This window comes from Clavelina lepadiformis, chromosome 5 (assembly GCF_947623445.1).
Source record: "Clavelina lepadiformis chromosome 5, kaClaLepa1.1, whole genome shotgun sequence".
Lineage (NCBI taxonomy): Eukaryota > Metazoa > Chordata > Ascidiacea > Aplousobranchia > Clavelinidae > Clavelina > Clavelina lepadiformis.
The window spans coordinates 17777203-17801898 of NC_135244.1; the positions used below are offsets into that span (position 1 = coordinate 17777203).

Here is a 24696-nt window from a genome sequence, read left to right on the forward strand (position 1 = left end):
ATCGCTTGGGTCTGCAGAGCCATATTCGGCACCGGCACCACCAAAAGAGACTAAATACTTGACCTGAATAAGGAGAAAACCGTGATCGGCCTTCGAGCAGAAGCCGACGAGGATGAGTTACAGTTAGTACAGTACCAGTATATCTACCATAGAACATTTTTCCATATTTTTATTCGACCGTCAGAGAGCAGCAGTGAAACAAGAAGTTGAAGAAATTTCGAGCAGTCTTAAATGGAGAAAATTTCTTCGGATTCAGCAAGAAAAGCTAAACTTCACCAAAACTATTTAACATCGCATTTACGCATATCAAAGATAATGGTTTATTGCAAATGCAAATTTTTCAAAAATAATATAAAAATTCAAGTGCGCTAGCGGGTAATTTCTTGCAGGAGTTTAGCCGTGAAAAAGAAAGTTCAAGCGTTTAAATCAGTGGTTCCCAACCGCGGCTCTTAGAGCCGCATGCGGCTCCAAGGTAGCTTTCTTGCGGCTCTCAATGACCCCTGAAAATCCCACAAAAAAATAAAAAATCTATTTGCAACAATTAGGGCGATTATTTTTTGAGTTGTCAAAAAAAGTCAAAATTTATAGCGTTAGGTCAAAATTGTTTACAAATTTCTCATTTTACATCTTACAGTTACACCTTGTAGCCTACTTTATACTGCTGTGAATGGTCCATTGTCTACTTATTGTGAATCATAAACCGCCTCCTGAATCCTAAACCACAATTGCGCCTCGATTTGACAAAGTTGTTAAAGCTCAAAGCCAATGTCAAGTTGGACATTAAATTGATTTGTGTTATTTTTCTTGTTAGTGTTGCTATTCGTTGGTACATGATTTCATGCTTTAAAATTTTCGTTATAATTACTTGAGTCTTTTCATGCGGCTCCATACGTACTATGAAGTTTGAAATTCGGCCCCGACACCAAAAAAGGTTGGGAACCACTGGTTTAAATCAACAAATGCTTCGTCTTTGACAAAAAACTTCTAATATAATTGCGCCAAAATATCCAACTGTTGTTAGGCGGAGGACCTTCCTTCTGGTAGGTGTTACGTGGGTAATATCTGGTAAAGTTGTCTTAACCGACGTCGTCTTCGTTTTACGACTTGTACGACTAATAAAACGAAACTCTTTTTACCTATAGTATTCCGAAAGAAGCCGTTAAAGTCTGTTCTTGAATGGGTCGAAAAACGATAAACAAATGAGCTCATGCTTATCCTGTAACATTTGCATGGTAAATTTTCGTCATTGTCTGTGGGGGTACGAAAAATAAGATGCTAACCATGATAGCGTGGCAAAATAACAACTTTGCCAGCAAACAATGACCGAGAAAAGCAGCAAAGGGCTTAAAACGTGAAGGAATAATTTATTTCAACTACACGATTACAACGAATAATGGTTAGCACATTACTTCGATAACACTTTGCTCGTTGTTACTTCTTTTTCTTTATTTTTTTCGGGGGTTTCAAAATTCTTAGCGACCCAACACATTTGTGGTGCGGCTGCAATCGTAATGTATTTGCTGTAACGTAGTGGCCAACACAGGATAATAACTTACAGACATAACTAAACCAAAATGTTCTGCGTCATCTAATCGAAGATATCGCCAACGCTAAACAAACAACAGCGAGACGTAGCGAGTCACATTTATATTCACCATCTGGGACATCCCCCTCTTTCCCTAATTTAGCAACATGAGATCAGACTACAATAGGTAGTACAGTATTTCGTAACCCTGAGTCATACCATATCTGTATCGACCAATCAGATTTGAGTAATGCGGAACAACGGTGAACATATATTATCCTGTGTGGCGGAATACCGAAACATTTGGAACCATGTTGTTGTAAATTAACTGCAGTTAAGCTGCCGTGTTTTTCCGCAGTAGACTACGTCAGGTTCGGACGGGATTGATACGAATGTTATACAAATCAACCGTAACTCCAATTCCAAAAACTGCTTGTGGTTTGCTTTCTAGCATGATAGTGATGAGCCATGAAACAGCAAAAACGTATGCATCACTGACAGTGAACAGAATTCCCGAACTGTCTATCTAAATTGGCAACGAACCAACATCCACAAAAAATATTGAGAATTAAATCAAGAATAAGAGAATTCAACATTTCAATGCATAGCAGGCAATTTTTAACATAATTTTGAGAGAAGTCACAGTGTTACGTGGTTGCATATTAGCACACAGTGGTGGAAAAAACACAGTGTCTTTCAAATACTCGGAACAAAATTGAAATCATTACTTCACCTAGGGCTCAGATCAAACATCTCATCCATGCTAAGTGGCAAAAACACAAGTAACCACCAACTAAACACAGTTAACGTAGAAAAAGCTAAGCATACAAGTAAGACCTGCACTAAGACTTCATAGAATAATTTGAAGATCACTCAAAAGTACATTTTCTTGAGGTGAAACAGTCAAAGTCCCATATAATACTGGGAAAACATTTGCTATAAAAAGCAAAAATTCACAGCTACTTGACCTAGACAAAACAGACACCAAGCATACTAATAAATTAATACAGTAATTAAACACTGGTACACCTCTACCACTACTGCTTTTAATTGAGTACAAAATTAGATATATAGCCAACTAACCAAGCCATATGATCACTGGAACACAACGACACAGCGTTAGTTACAACATTTAAGTTATTACTTTTTTTCTTTAAAATGCACCAGAAATTAAAATTTATGGCATTTTTTAAAATTACACATCAACCATTTTCTTCCTCAGTATAGCAATGGTGGACAAATTTGGATTTAAAAATTCAATTATGAATTAAATTCGATTTTATTTATAAATGCTATATTTTTAAACAAAATCATGGGATACACAACAAAAAATATTGATAAAGGTTTATGATACTACATGGTGTGCGCGATAAACAGTAAAAAAAACTTAGAACGTGCTATGCGGTAATCCATTCAAGCTCTCTTGCAAAAGAAAATTTGATATCCCTAAAAACGGCTTTTTTCGGCATATTTTTACAACAACTTTACTCCCATCAAGCGCCGGCATTATCAAGTGATAAATATCATGAAACACTCACCACAGAGCAGTTTAAACTCTGCTCAGCGAAATTATAACTTGAACGATTTAGAATTAAAGAAAGAAGAAAATCTCAAACCAAATGAACTGCCTCAAAACAAGATTGTCCGTAAACATTTCTCATTGTCCCAGTTTTGTCTTTTTGCAATCTGAGTCGCAGTCTCCAACAGATCCATGCACTTGTGAGAATCTTGTGGTTGCTCTGTGACATCATAATAAAAGTCAATTTCAAAGGTATTTTGATTACATATTACAAATCAACAAATGCTTTAGTCTTAACATTTTAAGCGGGTTTAGCAAAGCGCAGCACCGTATAGACTAGATTGTAAGCCGCGGCTAAGTAAAGCATTATGTGTCATCATTTTTGCGGCTTCACTGAAGAGTGGCTTACAATGGAGGGCGGCTTACATTTTTATCAAGCGCTAAATTTCTGTGTATGTATGCCACTGGTGTTATACAGCAATAAGTATAACAAGCAAAAAGTGTAGATTAAAAAGCAAGATCGTATCCAAGATACTTACGTAAGAATATTGCAACTGGTCAACCGATGGCTCTGTGATAACTGAGAACTGCGTAATGACGTCACTATACGAGAATGCTTCCGACTCTAGCTTCCGGTTAGCCTTAAATAGAAAAGCAATATCAGCTAGCTTCGTGGTTCACTGTATAGTTTGTTATTCACACTTTAATAGCGTGATTATTGAGTTTACTGGAATTTTCAAGTGATTGAGAGTGTTTGGGTTATTCAAGAGTTTCTGCTTAAACGTAGTCCTATAGAGGTGGTATTGCAATATATTTTACACATGGATTTAACTTGACATAAATTTCAAAATCAATTTATAAAGCCCATGCTTTAATATGCATTTTGTAAATAATATACTTAATAATACAGTTTGGTTCCACTCATATTTGACACTTACACTACGTCTTCTTTCCCACGGTTTGAAACCTTGTCTTAACGCATTCAAGTATTGAAAGCTGAAGACTGTTCTTTTAATTTTTCTTTTCTCGACAAAATCTCTCCAAGTTTGAAGAAAGCGAAGGACTAGAATTCGCTCTCGCAGTCGTTTCGCTTTATGCTATTGGTCCACAGAAAAATAAAATCGTATGCAATAAAATTGACAAATAACATTAGTGAATTAAAACATATTTAAAATACCATATTATTTCACCTTCGCCATTGACAACTTCCATAAGTACCAGCTATTCAATAAACTCTTGTGACGAAATTTTTGAAACAACGATTCGGTTGTTGATTTGACATAAGTCAATGATTGCAAACTCTGTTTCCATCTCTTCAGTATCGCCTAAAATTTGTGATTTCGTCGTCAGGGCCAGTGATACGTCATATCAGTAAATAGGTTTAAGAAGTAACCTATTACCTGCTTTTGGAAGTTGGTGCAACGTACATGTAAATCAGCATGATTTTCCAGCTTTTCCCTATGGCGTTTCGCATAACAATGCCACCTAATGAACCGGCAAAAACAAATTTGTAAAGCTTATAATACAAACAAATAACGGATACCACAAACATATTTGCATGCACATGCTTGAAAGGGAGGAGTACCTTTGAAGAATATGGACTTGGACAGCTTTCATTAAGTGCCATTTCGCAATTTGATTCAGATTGAATAAATTCTTCCACTTCGTGAAATATGACCGTACCGTCAGTTTGTTTTTGAGGCAAATATGATCTAACAACATCTGACCTTCTGTTTGTTTAGCAACAGCCGAGGAACGCCACCGCTTAAATAGCTGAAAAATAAATAATGTAAATATTTGGCATGGCATGGATAGGCATGGACGTCAAACATGGAAGAGGGGAATTTTGACCGAGTTTGACAGATTTTTTTTTTGAACAAACTTCCACGTAATCATGATATATACGTGATCACATATATCAAGCGTTATATTCTGCGTACCGTTAAATTCTGCACACCGTTACATTCATTAATTCGAACGGCTATGAAAACGAATCCGTATAGTATATTATGTCGCCTATTTCGTTTTGGGCAGGATGGGACAGTTCGGTGTTAAGAGAGGGCCTTACCAGATTTCGATATTGGAAAACCAAGCAAAAGGGTTGTCTTCTGAATTTTAAAGCTATTACACTTGCAAAAAGAATGACAGACTTTTTCATACCAGAAGATTTTCAGGTAAGAAAGTTAGTTGATAACAATGGATTCTAATGATAGGAACAAGATGTAAATATTCAAGAACTGTTTGAAGTTGTTTCCGATCCTTTCACATTTAAGGGGGCTAGCACAAAAATAAACTGCTCAAAGAATTTCTAAAAAAATTGAATGCGTAGGTAATTATCGTTAAATGGTGCATAACAACAAGATTCCTGCAGGCAGTGCAGGAGCTACGAAGAGAACCTTGTTCAATTTTTGCCGAATTCTATATGTCATAACAACCAGCAGGCAGAAATTGACGGAAATATGAAACTTGTTTGAGTACTTTTTATGCATTTATCAGTTGTCTCAGTGAAATGAGCTACATCGGGAAATAACAATAATAATTAAGCAATTGTAATGCCAAGTGCTGCCCACCCATGTTGTAGAAGCAGGGTAGGGTAATCTTTTTGCACCCGAAGACCGCATTGGGTATTGAAATATTTCAGAATCTATGACGTCATATTAACTTTGCCCTCTCGCGCAACTTGTCCAATTTTGACGTTTCTTCTAAAAATAACTACGGTAAACATAAAATAAGAGAACAAAAGAACTCCGATCAGACTGACTAAGAAATAAAAGAAGAGAAAGCAAAGCACAATATATGGTCCGTTTACTACTTTACTTTACTACTCCTGCCTCGTGTCGCCCACTCGTGCTGTAGGACCAGGGTTGGGCAACCTTTTCGAGCCCGAGCGGGCGATGAAATATTTCAGAACTTATATGACGTCATACTAAGTTTTCGTCGTTGTTTGGTCCCATATTTCTGTTCTGAAACAACTTCCTGCCAATCAGTGGAAAAACGCATTCCTTTTATTCGCACCAATTCACAAGTGGAAAGATGGATTGTGGGATACTTAATCTCAGCATGGATATTCGTTAACTATTAGGCCATTAGGGGATACGACAGTGGCCATTATCATGTCCTACGGCAGGCCGTATAGTTCGCCCACCAATACAGTAAACACTTTTCCTGTATATTAATTAAAGATAAAGCGAAAAGCAACGAAAAAAAGGTATACAAAAAGAAACACACTAACTAACCGCAAAAAATAATAATAAAAGAGCAAGTCCTTTGTTCCCGTTTCCGAATTTCCAGAGCGTTTACGAACCTGTTAAAAACTACTTTGGTATGACGAAACAAACACAGATTGTTATTCTACCCAGATTGTATATCGTTTTACGATTGTTGAAAACTTAACGTAACGTGCTGAGTTTGAGTTCCAAAGTAAGAGTTTGATGTTCCGAAGTCATTATGAAACTTGTATTCAAACAGTTGGTATAATCGCGCGCGTGAGATGGCAAACATTAAAACATACACCGTGACCATATCGTTGAATCTGGCTTATAAAAGCATATAGACCAGTCAGGTGGATAAGAGAGACTATATATATATAGAGACCTAGTTACAATGCATTGCATAATACTTTATTGTATTATCATTGTAGGTTGTCGAGCAAAACAACCAAGAGTGGGCAATAATGATTGTGATTTCTGGAGGAGTTCTTCTTATTTTTCCGATCTACTTTAGTGTAAGTGGAGCATTCGTTACAGTTCCAGAATCAGATTTATAACAAGCTGTTCCATCATGCAAGAACATTATGTGAAACCTCGCTCACAGTATCAAATCAATAACTCCTGACATTCGAGTTTTCCTTTGTTATTTATTTAATCATTTTCGCTGATGTAATTATTTCAAAATTTCAAATATTTAAGATATTCCTTGCTACTGTAATTACAGGTTCGTAACTTCCTATAATCTACTTCTGGTTGTTAATAACAATGTCTTTAAGATTAGTGAGTATGCTCTTTATCTTTCCCAACTACACTTTTCTTTTGTGGTTTGCGATATTTTTGTGTATATTTGTTACTTAGTTTTGTGGGTTTCGTGGCCATGCTAACCTACCATCTATCTGTCTGGCAAAAACGCCCATATTTGTTGTTCTCCTTGCTTCTCCGATCACGTGCTGCAATTTCCTGATACACTTTGGACGCAGCTTTCCACTGTCTGTCTGCTGCTAAAATGTGTTGGTTGTTCGTAGATTTTTTCCCGATGTTTGGAACTGCACTCTTGCACTTAGCAGTTCTTTATTGGATTACGTCCAGTCTGACCTACACGCTCTGAATGATGGTGTGATTGTCCGAAATTAGTTAACATTGTAAATAAAATATGTATTTAACTGCATTTATCGTACCTATTGTTGCTTTGTGATACCTATCAACCTATTTTGAAAACGTCGATAAGTTTTTTGTTTGATTTTCGTCAGTAAAACCTAACTTGTGTTTCTAAACTATATACGTACCGTACTTATTCCATATTCGCACAAAAGTTTCTCTTACTAAATATACGTCATGAACACGTTTTTGCTATTATAAGTTTGGTACATTACTTTTTCATAATCTAATTGGTTTTCTCCAGATCAAGTTGATTTGTATCAATGAAAAAAGCTTTATCAGAGTTCTAGCGCAACCAAACGTTGCCGGTCTTCCAAAAAATGGACTTTCGTTGTTGTTTGTAAACTCATCGTTTGGTGTATATAGTGTACAGTGAGAAAGCGTCTTGTTCACTTTGTGACTTGTGAATTTCAATTTTCTTTTGTCTCGTGCTTTAGTCTGAGTTGATCTGCGACCTGCGTTGGTGGAACATACTCGAGTATTGTATGTCGAGCAGGTTTCAACCTTTTTGACCCTCGGCTATAGTTTTTGCATCAAAATCGACCTTATGGTTTTTGTATTGTCTGAACGCATTCTATGATTTTGAAAATTATTTAATGCATGTAAGATATATTGCGCAGACGAACTTTCCTTAAAACATTATGAACAAGTAAAAAGAAAGGTAAATACCGTACGTTTAATAAACAATATATTATTCAGTTCTGAAAGGCCGCACTAGAGCCACTAGCCATGCGCCTGGTGTTTATCTGTAAGCAGACTAGGTCAGATTAAGTTGTATTGCGTTTACCCCTGTCTTCTTTATGTAACCAAAAATGCACTGTTTATTAGGCGCACGTACTTACACGGTATTTAACTGAGTACGCCAAGCTGCTGACGACACATTACTTAGCTAAAACCTTTCTCAACAAGGTAATCAAATAACTTGGTTTCAAAGTAGCAAAAATATGTCATTCTTAGATCCACGAGATTTTACTACACTTTTTGCGGAAATCGCCCCAATCCTTATAAACTGTCAAAAATTACCTTTTCAATCAATTTAATCATTTTATGTTTCGTCAAAAGTGCGGTGGGGACGAAAAGTCAAGCCAGTTGTTACTAACACGCGTCAATGAACAGAAAAAAGTGACAAAGCCGACTGGGGGCAATATAGCCGTTAAAAAATGGGCGACATCTTTCCCCGCGCGCAGCTAATACTTCAACAGAAAAACTATCAAATGAGATTTAATTAGTTCGGTTTTTGTTGTTGTTTATTTCCATTATACTCCACAGCCTCCACACCTTAAATTCAATTGGTAATTTTACATTTTGCGCTTTTTCGGACCTAAATTAGGCTTGATCGGCCAGCTCCAGTCTCTGTCGTAAACATGCTCACAGTTTCCTTACACTTAACGATCTTAAGCGCTATATGGTTGAATTCCTGATCCTATATATACCTTCCTGAAAACAAGAAAGCGAAACTTACAGAACTTACTTTAATTTGGAGTGTTTTTTCGTAAAATTTGTTCGCTTTGGTCATGCGCATGCTCTGTATCCATAGCAACCAGCAAACTCGTTTCTGGTTATTTATTGTCATCAGTTGTATTTTGTGAAGGTTTGCCACGCGAAGACGCCACACTTTTAAAGAACGCAGCCACCTGCAGAGCAATCCAGTATTAGCATGTTAGTTAATAATTCGGTGAAAAATCACTTTACAAAAGAATGATTTAAAATTACTACATTTACTACCTGCACCACGCAGAGGCTAAACTTGTGCATTGTATTTGGGCGCGGAACTCGATAATTTGAATTTTTCGCGTCCGCTCGCTTTTGGAGAAACGACTCCAACGCAGTATAGCCCTGCAAATGAAACGAGATTTATTCGAAAAAAGATTGTGTGTCTTAATATTGTTACTGTATTATTATTATAAAACCTTTTGTTTATTTCATACTTTGAATAGAACGTACGTTTTTAATTTAACACTTTTTGCATAATTCCTCGATTTGAGCGAAAACTCAAAGCACTGGCGCCATCGCACCCAATAGGATTGGATGACAACTGAGTTTCGTGACGTCATAAAAGAGAAAGCGAGTGAGTTTTTGCAGTCATTTTGCAGGATCAACGAGCGCCTAATAAATAAACGTTCAGGTTGTGATACAGGCAGAAAAATTTTTCTTAAATACTGAAACCAATAAAAAATAATACATTAGCTGCTAAATTGTAACAAACTTGATAAGCGTCCAGATTGATTGACAAATATATACCAGTATACTTACCATTTCGAAATAACGTTTTTGACCAAATAACGATTCCGTTTTCTTCGTTTTAAAATACCTTTCCATAAATTGTAATATCTTTGAAGAAACAGCTTTCTATGTTTTTGTTTCGCTCTAAAAAACACGGTGAAAAATTATATCTAAACTCTTGAAATTTCAACAAGCCAATTTCTTGTATCGTATAATTGCGTTGGAAAATATCACTGATTGTAGAATAAGAAGCATATTATACCCATTCACAATCAAAGAACTCTTCCACGAATCAAAAATCGATTTCAGTTTTTTCTTTTCAATTTCGCGACCAAGCATTGTAAGCGAAGTCAAATTCCACCATCTTGCAAAATAAACGCGAGTCTGGAGGAACAGAGCGCTTGTGATGTCATATTTGACAAAGTTGTTAGCTCAAAGAAAACCAAGCAATAATAACAATGCAAATGCATGCAAAGATTTTTCATCAGCAATGAATAAAAACACAACTTACAGCAGAAGTTTTGTTCTTTTCTGAATAAGCATAAACCAGTTGAGCGGTTGACCTACGTCGATCCAGGTAAGATTTCCAGCGATGCAAAAAGTTTCCAAGCAAATTTCTCCGGTGTGCGTCTTTGGCGAGGAATTTTTCGGCAAGGTTACGACACCACGTGGTAAATATTTTCTGCAGAATATATTTATCTCGCGACGACTTGAGATGTGTAACAGCTTTTTTCTGTCCAACTGCGTCTATATAAATAAAAGGAATAAAAAGTATATCATAGTACGGTAGCTAAGTACATTAAAATGTTTAAAATAATAAAAGATACATCTGTTTTGTGATTGGCAAGCAGGTAGTATGTACAGCACATAAAGCAATGGCTTGAATATACACACATACTCAACTCATATATGTAACTCAGCAGATACAATATGATGCATTCGGCATGAGTAAAAACTACATTCTAACCTCGGCTATACTGGTGCCATTTTATTAGAAGCTGTTTTGTCGAAGACGAAGCAGTTGTTGATTTAAACGCTTCAACTTTCTTTTTCACGGCTAAACTCCTGCAAAAAATTATCGGCTAGCGTATCTGAATTTTTGAATTGCTTATGAAATATGTGCGTTTGCCCTAAGGCCTAAACCATTACCTCTGATATGCGAAAATGCGATATTATGTTGTTCTTATTATCTTTATAAAGTTTGACTTAATACGCTGAATGAAAAGCAAACCTTCTCCAAGTCCGAAGAAATTTTCTCCTTTTAAGATTGCTTGAAAGTTCTTTGACATCTTGTCTGACTGCTGCTATCTGGCGGACGTATAAAACCCAGCAGAGAAATGTTCTGTGGCAGATATACGGTACTATAGTAACGGTACTAACATAGAGATAAAGATGCTTTAACACAACAAACTACCGTTTAAAACTGACTAAAACCGATAATAAATAGCAATTAATAAACCATTTACTTTTGGAAAATCTTCATTTGAAAGTGCTCGTTAGATAACCGGCTCTGCTCAAACTGTCTTGACCAGGAGATTAAGCAACATTTGATCTTTATTTTGTTTCGAGATTGTTCAAAAGATTGAGCTATTTCCGTTAAAATCGAATTTTTCTTTGTTATAAAATGCCTGCGATAAAGATGGTGAAGAAACTAAGAAGTATATAAGGTGAGTTTTAACATACATTTCTGGAAATATGATTTCTACCATTTTCGGAAGACTTCAAGGGCAAATTTTTTATTTCTTTTGCATTTGTTGTGTTCGTTCATCCACGACATAAAGTAAAAACGAAGCGTGGTTATCTCTTGAGCTCGTTGCATCCTAAGAAAATCGCCACAGTTAGAGACCATAACTTCACCACAAACTTAATAAATACAACTCTATGCTCGGTCGGAAGGATAACTTTCTTGATGCTTGAACTAAATACTTTCTCCCTATTCCCTACGTATTACTTGTATTTTTTTCACTGCATACGTGAAGGTACAGGTTATAGTACTAAAATAAACTGATCTAAATAGTTTTCTGTTCTTTAACCAACAAAATTCGTTATGTAACTTCACCTTCTGGTGATCAGGAGCTTCTTCCATTTCTGCATCCAACATCTTAGGACCTCAATCTTCACTTTACTCTCTATCATGGAAAGAGAATATTGTCGACGCCAGATGTGGAATGCATTCACAACCTAGGTACAAAAATAAGCTCTGACTCTCTACGATTTCACTTATACCGTAATACGTAAATATGAAACAATTCACGGTCGCTACAAGCGTGATCAAAATATTGCAAAGTGCAACTACCAAAACGATAAAAAAGCATACAGCAAACACAGCTGACTAAGCGTGTAGCAAAAGTAGTCTTAGCAAATTTAGTATGAGTGCAAATTGCACACACCATTCTTTTACGCATCTTTCGTTCAACAATGGCTTTCTTAGCGGCAAGAATTAGATTCGAGTTTACGCAATATTTCCACCAAATGATGATTTTCCTTTGCTTGGTCTTCTGCCAGTTGGCATTGGCTCGCCGATGCGAAATAAAACGATTCCGCCAAATCTTAAACTTTTCATTTAATTTTTTATCCATAGACTTCGAATGGAAAATCATCACATGAAGCTTGTTTCGTTGCACTTCTGCGCAGTAACACAACATGTTTTTGAGGTAGATTTCTATGTTCAAAAAGAATTTTCGGATATTCATGTCCGAAACTGTTCACCTTTTCTTTTGCTCGACCACGACCTCCAGTGGATAAGCTGCTCATGTAGAGTCATTCTCAACGATGATGCTCTCATTTGGTGAACTTTGTCACTCAGGAAAAGTTGCCTGCAATGCAAAGTTTGTTGCATAATGCTACATCACTTTCATGAAACAGATAATTAATGGTAAAAAGTAGATGACAGAAATAAATATGCTGACATACTGGACGTTTTATCTGACAGGGCAATAAATTACCTTCTCCAGATAATTAAAATCCTTTTCTTCAAGTTTTTAAAATAAATATTGTTGGGGGTACTCCGCGCATCACGTTTCTTTTCAACATGCTCACTCCAAGAGGTCAGGATTCTAACAAATTGTAATGTAGCAAGAGGTGCGAGATTTGTAAAGTAAATTACAGTCTACATACATCTGACTACTGAAATTAGATGGCTAACACCGCAGTCATTGCTAAACCGCTGCTCTAGTGACGCAACGGAAACTACCACATGTTAAGGGAAAGAATACAACAACAATGACAGCAGAATCACTAACATTCTCAACATCTTTGTTTTGTGATGCTCATCAGAAAGTTGTATCTGTTTCCACTGCATCTTCCATAAAAACATACATCTGCTCACCGTGGCAGAGTTCCTCTTGCCTTCCAGCAGGACACAAGCACTTTCTAATTGATGGTGGTCCTTTGACATCTGCTCCAAAGCATTAAGCGCTTCTGTAAAGAAAAAATTAAGCTTATAAACCTATTGTAAGGATCGATACTTCTAGGGAAATGTATTTGAATAAATAAAAAAGCAAACTTTATACCATGAGAAGAGGCATAAAGTAAAAGAAGGCATCTTTGTACTTATTTTGAAAATATTTGACCTCACCTGTGAAAGCCAGTTTTTCTTCTGATCTTTCTTTCCAAACGAGGAAATGTCTTTCTAGAAGATGAAATTGACAGACTACTGTAGCATTCAACTTCATCCTGCAAACAGCAAAAAACTGTTTAGTAGCTTTGTGAATTTAAGATGTAATTTAATTTCTTTCTCATTAATAACGTCTTAAAATTACTGTACATTATACAACGCAATTGGTACTAAATACTAACTTATACCTCCTGCTTTCGACGTTTTTTATAGTCCAATGCAACCAAGACATAAAAACCTGCCGTGCAGCTGAATGCTTGTAAAAATTTTTGCTTACCAAATGACTTGCAAGACTGTGCTGCCAGGTTCTGGTCAAAATAAACAACATGTAGGGAGGTAATAGCACACTAAAGGAAAATATCCATGAACAAACCACACAGACAAAACATCATTTATTAACTTTCTTTGATTTACTGTTACCTGTACAGCAATGTATTTGTAATATGTAATTTTATACAGATTTTTTTAAATTTTTGTGTAAATTTATGTCGTACTTTTTATTTAGCATGAAAAATTTTACCTATACATTCTTTTTAAAAGAAGTTTATTGACAAGTAGTTGTGTATGACGCAGCATAGAATCTTGCCATTTCCTCATGCAAACCAGCAGTTTCCACTGACAAAAGACAAGACTGGTCAATGGACGTTGTAGTCTTTGTACTGCAAAATGCACCAAATGTTTCACAGGATTCTCAGTACAACCTGGAAAATAATAAATAATAATAACAAGTTAAACCTGACTAAGCAAGCTCAAACTGGCAAAGGCTCAAGTGAATAAAATAAAGTTAAATTTTTGTTACTTTTGTTATAGTATACAGTAATGTAATTTTTCGAATGCATCAGCATTCAAAGTCAGAAAAAGACTTATCTGAACTGGTTTTGTTATTAGAATCACCTTCGATTAAACCATCAATAACCGTTCTTGGCTTTCTTACACAACCACTATTGCCAGAAGTATCACGTATACTGGAAGCCTGTACTGTGCGGTCTGCAAATATGTAGCGTTGTGTGATGAAATCAGCTGAGTTCATGCTATTATCCAAGTCAGTTGTTAGAGGAATCCTTGTGACTAAGTCACATAGAGTGAAAGCAGAAGTTGACTGTTCCGCAGGACTTAAATATACACCATGACTTATATCAAGTGTGTCATTAGTAGTCATATTACCACTGTTTTCCTCAGCTGACGAACAACTTTCAGACCGAGTAGTGACAGAATGTTCAATATGATACACTTCCTTGGAATTATAAGGAATAGCATTAACGTCTGTGTTAGATGGCAAAGAAAAAGATGATGGTATACGATCTTGTAGAACATCGAAGTTATCCTTATCGGCCCCATTGTCAGGAGTCATGTGATTAATGGGTTTCGGAGTTGAAGTATTTTGGGATTCCTTTAATTTGTGGTCTGAAAGTTCTGAAGCATTTTGAGTTTGAGAAGCAAAATGGTCAAGCAGAGAATGCCACCCATCAGATTTTTCAATATTGTTTCTGTCAATCCTTTCTTGGTTGGGTAGATTTTGAGCAATGTTGACTGGATTAATAGTGGCTGGAACACTAGTCTCATAAACTAGATCATTATAAGAAGTGTGCATTCCAGTACTACCATTGAAATCCTCAAGGTGAAAACTATCACGATGTGACTGTAAAGAATTGCGAAATCTCTTCTCTTGTGCTCTCAGATTGCACTGAGCGTAGTTGTGCCATTCAGTGAACATAAGCTGCATTGTAGTACATAAAAAAACAACAAAGTGAAAAATTTAACATGATTTAGAACAATAAAAACAAAGAAAACAATCAGTTATTAAAAGTTATAGGCTAACTGCTACAGCATTGAACTCCAATACCATCAGAGTAAGATACAGTATTGATGTGTAAGATTTATACATAAGGGTCAGCAGTGATTCCACCTCTGGCCGACTCAACCTCTGTGAACTTGGCAAAATAATATTATATTCAACCTAGGGCAGATAGAATGAGTTGGTAGATGTTGAATTGACTGACCAATACGTGATAAAAACATAGTTAAGAAAGCTGCATCTGCATCTACTTACCAATAACTTATGTTTGGTTTGAAAGTTAGCAAATTCATTGGCAAGTCTATGATTTGTTAATGCACTCTTCCAATTCTTAAATTTGCTTTGCATTTTCTGCAGCTGCCAAGACTTGTGAAACCACGACAGTGAATCTTGCCGTAGGATCTTTTCACATAGGGTTTCTTGTTTCCATCTAAATTGAAACAACTTTACTCCTCAATTTACCACTTTTTTAATTTGTAAGGTATGGACACAGACATGAAGCAGTGTCCCAAAGCTAGCCACAGACTTTAAGCTTCGCCCTAAACATTACATAAAACGAAAATTTTTTCCAGTTCCTTTTCATTGGTATTACATATCACATTTATATATACGTTATATATATTTATATATACGCGTTATACAGATTATAACTTTTCATCGACACTTTCAATATGCAATGTTTCTTTACAGTACCAGGAAGTCAGGGACTAGAACATTTTCCTCAAAGCAAAATTCCACAATTGACAATATCTCGAATGACACAGTCCCGAAAATCATGTGTCATGAAACAATACAAAATTTATGCAATGCTTAAATTAAGGATTTGTGAAAGTAGTTAGGCTACTGTCGTTCGAGATTATTTCAATTGTGCAAAAATGTCTCTCAGGAAAAGGGTCTGCTAGAGCTTAGAGTGTAAATTAGAGATTAGATTAGAGCTCGGATTGTATATTTTTGTATATACAGTAAATCGCCTTGTACCTTGAAAAATGCTTTTTCAGCAAAAGTTGATTACGTATTTCTCTCTGGTGAATTTCTTCTGCCCGGAGTTGCCGTTGTGTGTTCAAAATGGCCCATTTGTGAAAAGCAAAGCTTAAAACCTTCTTGCCTTTGACTTGTTGAAACTTTGGAAGCTCGGATTGCCGGTTGGTGTACTGAAATCAGGTAATGAGGTATTGGCAATTAAATCTTGTTTGGTCAAAGGTTTAAAATAATTATTAAACACCTAATGTCTGCCTGTAATTAATCTACTACAAATTAAAATGCATATTATGTTATTACATTAAATTGCATGTTTCATACAAACTGGGATGTACCTTTTTCAGTGCGTTAAAAGTTATGTATTTAGCAATGTCATGGCGTGTAGAAATTGCAGAGCTGAGTCGATCAGTTTTTTCATGTTCCCATTTCCATTTATAAAAGCAAATTTTAATTGTGTTTGTTTGGACTAGTTTCCTGCTGCTTTTATCATGATGTTTTCTCAAAACAACCTTTCTCCATGCATCAAAGACTCTGAGAAAAGTTTAGCAAATAAACGAACTGTGAGGAAACAAGGAAGGCTGTGAACTAACTGAATCAACAAATTTCAAAAATAACTAAGTTCTTAAATGAATCAGAACTAAAAAACTACAATGGATTAACAATGGTTAACTAGTGAGAGAATAATGAAGAAAACAACAACACAAGATCTGATAAAAGGTAAGTTGATATTTTACTTTGTCTTTTGTTTCCTTTGTTTATTCTTAATGAGGGGCCGTATAACAAAGGATTCTTGTGTTGCAATCTGCCATTCCAGCACTATTCTTCCTAATCTTTGTTGAGTTGATTTTTGATAGTGATTGCCAGCGATTGTCTCATTCGAAATGATTTTCTTGTAACTGTTTTTCCATTTTATGAAGCATCCTATTAGACAATGAATCAACATGTATTATGGTTTGCATGTGTAGAGTTGTCTTAAATGCTTTACGGTTTTATGAGTTGGATTTTGTTTTGCATCTATTTAAACAAGCATAATGCATAAGCGGCACTGTGCAGCTAACAGAAAGTAAAAAAATCAGGCTATGAAAGCAAATGAAAAGGACATCATATCAAACAATCACATAAGGTGAACACATTATACTCACTGAACAGTATCAGCATTAACTTATGTGCAATGATGTTTTCACATATTAGACATATTTTTTTTCGTTTGGTGAAATTTTGCCACTGACGAAAAGCTTCTCTCGTACATTTTACGCTCCATTGTTTTTGCTTTTCACGTTGTAATACTGAGCGAAAATACAATGACTTCCATAGTAAAAACAATGACTTCATCGAATCCTGAATAGATTTATGTTGATTGTAAAGCAGTGCATAATTTCTTTGCATTGTTTTCAGGCAAACTTCATTTTCATGGCAAGAAGCACTTTACAACACGTAGCAAAATACCTTCTTCCGATGTATAACAAAAGCAGTAAGAACTTCACAAGATCTTCTTCTCATTATAAAAAACTTCCATTTGCAAAACAAGCCAATGACAACACACCGCTTCATGTGGCAATGTGCGTTGTATCTGATGAATTATATAGTTAATTATATACTCGTAGAGATATTGTTATAAAGACCAACAAATAAATTAATAAAAAATTAAAACAACAAATACAGTACGACAGTCAACTGTATGACCACCAAGATAAAAATTACTTTTGACACAGAAATAACTGTCGGAGTCAATAGCCACTGACCTTCTTTTGTTGGTTATGATGCAAAATGTCCTCCACTGACCAAAAACAGTTTTCAGCAGCATATTTTTGTGCGACAGATCGGCAAGATTATTAAGCTTTTTCAAATTCTCAAATTTTGCCAACATTAAAATAAAACAAGCCCTAAATCATAGTAAAATAGAGTTTAACACACAAGTTTTTTTTGAAAACAGTGTGTCAAATATTTTTTTAACATAGTTGTTCAAATAATTTGATATTTATATGGTATTTTGTTCCAGACACAGACCATAAAACATACTAAAGTTTTCCCAAACCTTAAAATAAGGTTTTTAATAAGCACAAATTAATCAGAACTAAAAAACTACAAAACCACACTAACGACACCTATATTTCTGTTGCAATTGTTGTCTTTTAAAGTTTATAGACAGCACTTCCATATTCCACCAAAGCAAGGTATTTCTAAGCAGATGCCTTCGGCGAAGTTCGAAAGCAGCCGATTGGTTCTTCAAGTGCTGCACTTTGAAGAGTGCATGAGCTGCTTTCCACCTTTTGACCATCTTCAGGCACAGCTAAACAAATGGAAATTTTTATAAAAATATGCACTGCATTTTTAGCATTTAAGTAGATAACAGTGAATCACTGTCTGGTACACAGCAATTGGTGGTTACAAACTCCAATCCGAATAGATTCACCAAATATATCATTTTAGTATAAGATTCGGTCAAACATAGACACTAACAACGACAAAATTGAAAACATTATTACCTAAAAACTCATGAGCTTTTTTAGGATGATGATATATTTTCATGACTTAGCTCAAGTACAGACAACGTTTCTACTAACAAAAGATAAAGATAATTTAATAAAGACCATTTCCAAAAAAATTTTTGTGACGTTATAATCTTCACCCTCTGAATGAAGAGAGTCTTTGCAATACTTAACTCAACAATAATCCCCAATCACTCAAGCCCTGAATTTTTAGCTTGTCTTTGTGAAAGTTCCGATGAAAACATAAACTTGACTTATTTGTAGGTCCTTGTATTGGAATTTTTCAGCAGGACCACTGATCAAGCGCATTACAACAGTAGAACGCCACTGGGTATCGAACAAATTCCATATTGTTGCGAGTCTAGCACTTTAACCACTTTACCGAGCAGACAAAGTTTAGGTTCTTGATGGCTTACAAACCATTTCTTGGTTTTTGGCTCGATATTTTTGGTTTAAAAGCGGGATTGTGCATCAGAACATACAATATACTGCACATGTCCCTAAATACCATAGTCACATCAAAATCCAAATACAGAAAAGAGCGGAATAATATAATTACACACCATACTAACATGTAATCATTTACTCACAAGTTTTCTGAAATGGAAGTTTGCTTCAATCATGCTTTTCTTCATGAGTTTCCACCTTTGGAACATTATTGCCATCATATGTATTTCAAATTTTTTTTGGGCAATATGACTTTGGGTGCGACAAACATTACAGTTTACTGAAATTTATCAAAATTAGGAAAAAAGTTAAAATACAGAATTTTCAAAAATAATGCTGTAAGTACTTTATTCAGCCCACACCAAAAAATATAATCCAAGCCTTGATAATTTTCTTCTTTGTGGCAAGAGAATGAAAATATTCAGCTGCATTTAATATCTGTTGCTGGTAAAGTACCTTTTTCCATAAACCATACACCTAACAAAAGTTAAATTGTATTATAAATTGTGCTAAAAAGATAAATGCGCAAAAATTTTGCAGAAAACTGTGTTTATCACCAGTGGACTACCTTTGTCATAAGCTTAATTTCCCGATTGGTCCGAAACATTTTAAAAAGTTGGATGTGATAAAGATGCTTTTTCCATCTTTGGAAAGATTTACACAGGTAATTGTGTCGCCTTCCGCTAACCCTGTACAATTGTATTAAAGCAAAAGTTTAAAAACAAAGAAGAATGAATCATCATAATAAGCATCAAAGGCTCAGGTTGAAAAGTACTGCGTGGATTACAGAATACACATTTAAATAAAGATACCTATGCAACCAAACTTCAAACACTGTCTTAATGGTGGAAAAGTTTCTTTCTTGAGTTAACTTCGTTATTTCATCTCCAGTTTGACAGTTGTAAACATGCCACTTCAGTGCTGTATCAATGGTATTAACATTAGATTTATTTTTAGCTTCAAGTAATTCACCATTTTCGAAAGACCATTTGTAATAAAAGAGTACTTTCTCATAGTAACATATAAAAAATTGCATACATGTAGTAAATACTTTGTATCCAATAAGCTATATTACCTTTTATTCCTTTTGCTAACGTGTGATATGTATTAAGTTGACAAGCTGCCATATTTTGGTTTTTTACAAGAAGGTGCCAAGCTTGAAAATTCTTTCTAATTAGTGTCATCCGTCTGTATATGCCAGCTCTAGATAAAAACATATCCAATTTTCAAATTGTGCAAAGTTTTTTATCATAAAATCCAAGTTCCAAAATACCGTTGCTGCTTTAGTTTGTATTTTAACTTCAAAAATTTTATGAGCCGAACATTTCTTCTCCACCTTTGAAGGCACCTGTAATGAATAAAATAAAATTAGGATAAATAATAATATACTACTCTTTGAGCATGCACGCCCAATTGCTGTGCAAAGTCTAAGATTAATTATTTACTCACCGGAACTTAATCATTAAATCCACTCGTTTATATTCATTTGAATGCAACAAGACTTTATGCAAAGATAGCAAATTCATTGATCTACCAAGAGCAGTAACTGGACTATTTGTTAGGTCAAAATCTTGTACAGGCTGTGATGTTTCTATAATTTCAATAACTTTTTCTGGAGGATTCACTTCTTCTTTGTGGTTTTTTGAAATTATATTCCTAAAACAATCCTTAAGTGGAAGTCGATAAAGATTACTATGATCCTCAAATTTTTCAGTAGCGGTGGATGCATTACCACTTTCATGCTCACACACAACACGATCAGGATACAAATTAGTGATGTCATCCAATAAAGAAATACTTTGTAGGTCATCTCTAGTGATGGAAATTACAGAATGCTCAATATGTTCATCTAAATTTTCTTCATCAGGATAAAGATCAGTCAAAGAAATTTGTTTCAATTCTTGTTTTGGTTTAGATGCATCATCCCATGTTGGGCAAACTTCACTTAAAATCAGTGGCTCAAATGAAAAAGGCAGTTTTCTGGATGATTCTTGAAGTTGTGACCAAGTATTATGACAAACACTGTTTTTTGAAGCGTTTCTTTTGTTCTTCACTCTTTGAACAGGTAAAATCAGTGCATTATCTGACTGCATGTGGTCTCCTTTGACCTTGACACGTGCATGGTAGAGGCTAGGACACACACATGTTTTGTTTTCAGTTGCAAGAATGTTAGCAGCATGATTATTAGTTTTGTCTAGATGCTCCCCAGAGTTGTGCATATTTTTGTTATGATCACAATTCAAATAACCAAAACAAGATCTTTCTTTATCTTTCCCTATGTTTTTCAGTCTGAAGTCTGTTACCGATAATTTCTGAGCACAGTGATTAACATGTGATGTTGTGTTGCTTAATTTTTGGTAAACCGAAGCATCTGATTTCATAGCATGTCTAACAAAACTTGGTTTTTCTCTTTTTGATATGTAAGTTTTACTATCAGTCGGCTGTAGAGCTGCAGAAAGATTTTTTCTGCGACTTAAGTCCAGCCCTTTACAACCGTACAGACAAAGACTTTCATCATTGGTATTTGGCTCAAAATTTAACCATGGTTTGCTAAAAATGTTCAAGTTACTGTCCAAAATATCTGATAATAACAAGGGGGCATGAAAACTGACGCAGTCGTAGTAACTTTTAACTGATGTATCTGATTTATTGTCTTTGAAAGAAATTTCAGGCAACAAGTTCGTTTGGCGTTTTTTCGCAAATAACCCGTTATGGCGTCCTTCGCACCAATCAAAATCAAATGTGGAAGACAGTAACATATTAATCTGCTTCCCATAATGATCAAGACCATTTCTATCGACATTGCATTGCTTTTTACTGGGTTTCCTATTTTCCATTTTATTCGAATTCCATTTCAATCAACTCGCTCCGTGATCAACAAAAAGTGAATAAACAAGCAGGAACGCTAAACCTTTAGGACGTCTGTTGTCATTGCATCTGTACCATGAGACTTTTTGAAGTTGGCGTACAAAATCACCACCGTAACAAGCGCTTGGAGGCGCTAATTATTTTGGATCAGAGAGCTGTTTGTAGGCTACTAAAATAGGTTTTCAAAAATCCAATTACATTCGAATTTTTAACGTCACTGGAATTATTACTGTTTATTTTATCATAAAAAATTATCATCACACTTAATGATGCCAACATGTTGACAAACCTTTACGAACTTGTAATACAGATAGACCAACATTTAAAAATCGTAAAACTCGGGGTCTAGCGCAAGGGTAACCCAGCCAAGCCCAGGCAAGATGTTAGTTTAAGGCTTATATGGAAGTTGAAAGGGCAAAATCAAAGAGAGTGAAAATGTTTTTATTGCAATCCAATCAGAATACCTGCTTTTCAAAAGCCAATTTCAATTAAAAATATCAAAAGTCGATGTAGTGCCAAAACCTGTCTTTCCCTCATCGTGACGTCATGAATTTAAATCCATTTATGGTTTTGATGCAGCAAAAAATGAGCAGTAGTGCTGTACTTACCTAAATAGCGGTTAGCGCTGTTGGCTGAGTTGGAATAACGAAGCCTTTCTTTCGTTTCTTTTGACGACTAGGTTCTCGACAATTCTTGCCAACAAAACAAGACTTGTGATTGATATAAATACGGTTGACTGCATACGGAGTAAAAGTATGATTTTTTGTTTGTCTTTTTTATAGCTAGGCGTATTTGTTTGACTGTTGAATGTAAACTTGATCACTAGGGCCATTTTTATTTTGACCTAACGAAATTGCTTATTTGTAGAGGCCACAGTTCTTCCTCCAGTTACCCAAACATAATATTTTGGCGATTTCAGACCCAAACGTAATATTTTGTCGAAAAGTCAAGGTGTTTTATAGATTATAAAAAGTGCGTCGTGTTTTTTGGCGATAGATTTAGGTAGCTTGTGTTATTTTGTCCTTGTGAAAAGGGCGCTTTGCCTCGATTTTCTCCGCATGGTAAATTCTAATAAACAGCAAATTAAACAGGGAATGCTTGTTGTTGCTCCAATCCAGCTTGATGGCGTTTACTTTTCCTGTGGCTTTCAACGAAATACTTTTTATCGCACTTCACTATAACCTCGCAAAAATTGCACCTTAAATCACCCCCGGGAGTTGCATTAAATTCATCAGAAAAATCTCGACAAATCTGTCTAACTTTTGCTGAAGACGATTTAGCTTGCTTAGGCATTTTTGTATTACAGAATGTCAGTAGGCTATTCCTAAAATCCAAACTGTTAATCTTCGAAAATACCACGTTTATGAAGAGGAAGTGTTTTATAAGAATTATTTAAATACGTAACAATGAATAAACAATGGACAATTTGCGATAAAACTTACTGCTGATCCAATGGGCATTGTGACTTATTTCCTGCTTTTATGGGTTAATATGGTTTAATTGTGTCGCAGTTCCTGATTTACAATGCTTCCACGAGGATTTTTACAAGAATTACTCTCAAGAAACACAAAAACTTTGTAAAAAGCCATATTTTGACAAATTTTGACTTTATTGAAAATTTTGACTTTATTGTAAATTTTGACTTTAAATTGACCTATAAACTTCTTAGAAACAATCCCCTAGGTGCTGAAAACAACTTTATTCTTTGATTCATGGTCAGACGAGGTCCTTAAAAATTTTTGACTTTATTGACTTTTGCGGGCCCTATTGATCACTAACGCAAATTTTATGAAGACGTTATCCAATTTTTCTGGACTTTCAATTTTTATTCCCAATTTGACTCAATATTTAATATGCCAATGTTTAATATTCAATATTATAACTGCGCTAGCACTCGTTTTCTGCTGATTTAAAACAACAATCAAAATTTTACAATGGACAGGTTTTAGACGGGGTACAGGTTTTGGCACTACACCGGTGCCAAAAACCTGAAACTTCCATGTTTGAGACAACTTTGTCTTACGAGTTACGATCTCGCTTTTGGAGGATTTCTCACTTTTAGTAAATGAAGACAGGAAGACTATTTATAAATGCTTCGGCCCTTGCTCTGATAAAAACAATTTTGTCTTATTTTCCTATTCCAGAAGACCATGGTTTTTACGAATCCAAATCTCGCTTAAACTCTAAATTAAACATATTTGAACAATTCTTTTCTTGCAATGCGTTTTCCAACTGATTGACATTTATGAATATGTTTTTTTTTTGGAAAAAGCTAATTTCAACTTCCCATGTGCCTGACACCTGTTGTTTACCACACCACAACTCCACATCTACACATGATAATTAATACGAGCTCACAGCTTTTATCAGTGACCAGAGAAAAGAGAAATAGATATCGCTGACCGAATCTCTGTCGGACTCGGTGAAAATGAACTCTTGTAAAACTTGTAGAACGGCAGTTTACAAGATGCGACTCACTTAATGATCTTGCGTTAAAACGTGTACATAATTTCAATTAAACGCCTTCACTTGTAAGAATATTCGTTGCAACCTGTAGCCAACTGACAGCCATAGTGTTAGGGTATTCTAACCACACGCAACAATAGAGTCAGATAATTGAATGCATGGGTAATTTAAGCAAAGATACCCTCGTAAGTCAAAATGGTCTCTTCACTGGTATTATAGCTACCGTCAAGCCTTTCTACTTATTTACCAAGTCTTTATTGCCTACTTCCAGATTTTCAACTCCGGTTGTGCTAGCTCCGGCCGGAAACCACTCCTGCTTCATGATCACCAGGTGCAGCCTTAGGCCAATGCGAGTATGCGACTGCTTTGAGCCCCACGCTGCTTAGCTCCAACGCAAAAATAA

General features: G+C 35.4%; 2 protein-coding genes across 2 annotated transcripts in view; one reads left to right on the plus strand and one right to left on the minus strand.

The window, feature by feature from the left end:
- LOC143461311 (solute carrier family 22 member 2-like) overlaps positions 1 to 24696 on the plus strand; it is a 162342-nt gene that overhangs the window by 119411 nt on the left and 18235 nt on the right. The window lies entirely within an intron of this gene.
- On the minus strand, positions 1478 to 21888 carry LOC143460648 (uncharacterized). Its single transcript, XM_076958241.1, has 40 exons — positions 20409 to 21888; positions 20233 to 20307; positions 20035 to 20162; positions 19772 to 19880; positions 19528 to 19648; positions 19322 to 19436; positions 19103 to 19239; positions 18129 to 18313; positions 17766 to 17906; positions 17470 to 17593; positions 17166 to 17361; positions 16758 to 16944; positions 16359 to 16554; positions 16024 to 16196; positions 15301 to 15475; positions 14145 to 14967; positions 13771 to 13951; positions 13439 to 13558; positions 13212 to 13309; positions 12877 to 13054; positions 12580 to 12690; positions 12344 to 12450; positions 12025 to 12260; positions 11694 to 11815; positions 11341 to 11454; positions 11101 to 11262; positions 10866 to 10976; positions 10602 to 10699; positions 10146 to 10381; positions 9897 to 10018; positions 9665 to 9778; positions 9356 to 9517; positions 9137 to 9247; positions 8883 to 9045; positions 4630 to 4817; positions 4445 to 4529; positions 4235 to 4369; positions 3983 to 4141; positions 3584 to 3685; positions 1478 to 3264 (listed from the first exon to the last, which is right to left on the minus strand). Exons 1-40 carry the CDS (start codon positions 21794 to 21796, stop codon positions 3136 to 3138), a joined length of 7617 nt encoding a protein of 2538 aa, XP_076814356.1. The 5' UTR covers positions 21797 to 21888; the 3' UTR covers positions 1478 to 3135.

Coding starts and splice junctions, on each gene's coding strand:
- LOC143460648 (XM_076958241.1), bottom strand. CDS start 21,796: ATGGAAAATAGGAAACCCAGTAAAAAGCAATGCAATGTCGATAGAAAT. Junction 16,945..17,165: donor GTTAATGCTGATACTGTTCA/GTGAGTATAATG, acceptor ATTGTCTAATAG/GATGCTTCATAAAATGGAAA. Junction 10,382..10,601: donor ATGGCACCAGTATAGCCGAG/GTTAGAATGTAG, acceptor TTATTTATATAG/ACGCAGTTGGACAGAAAAAA.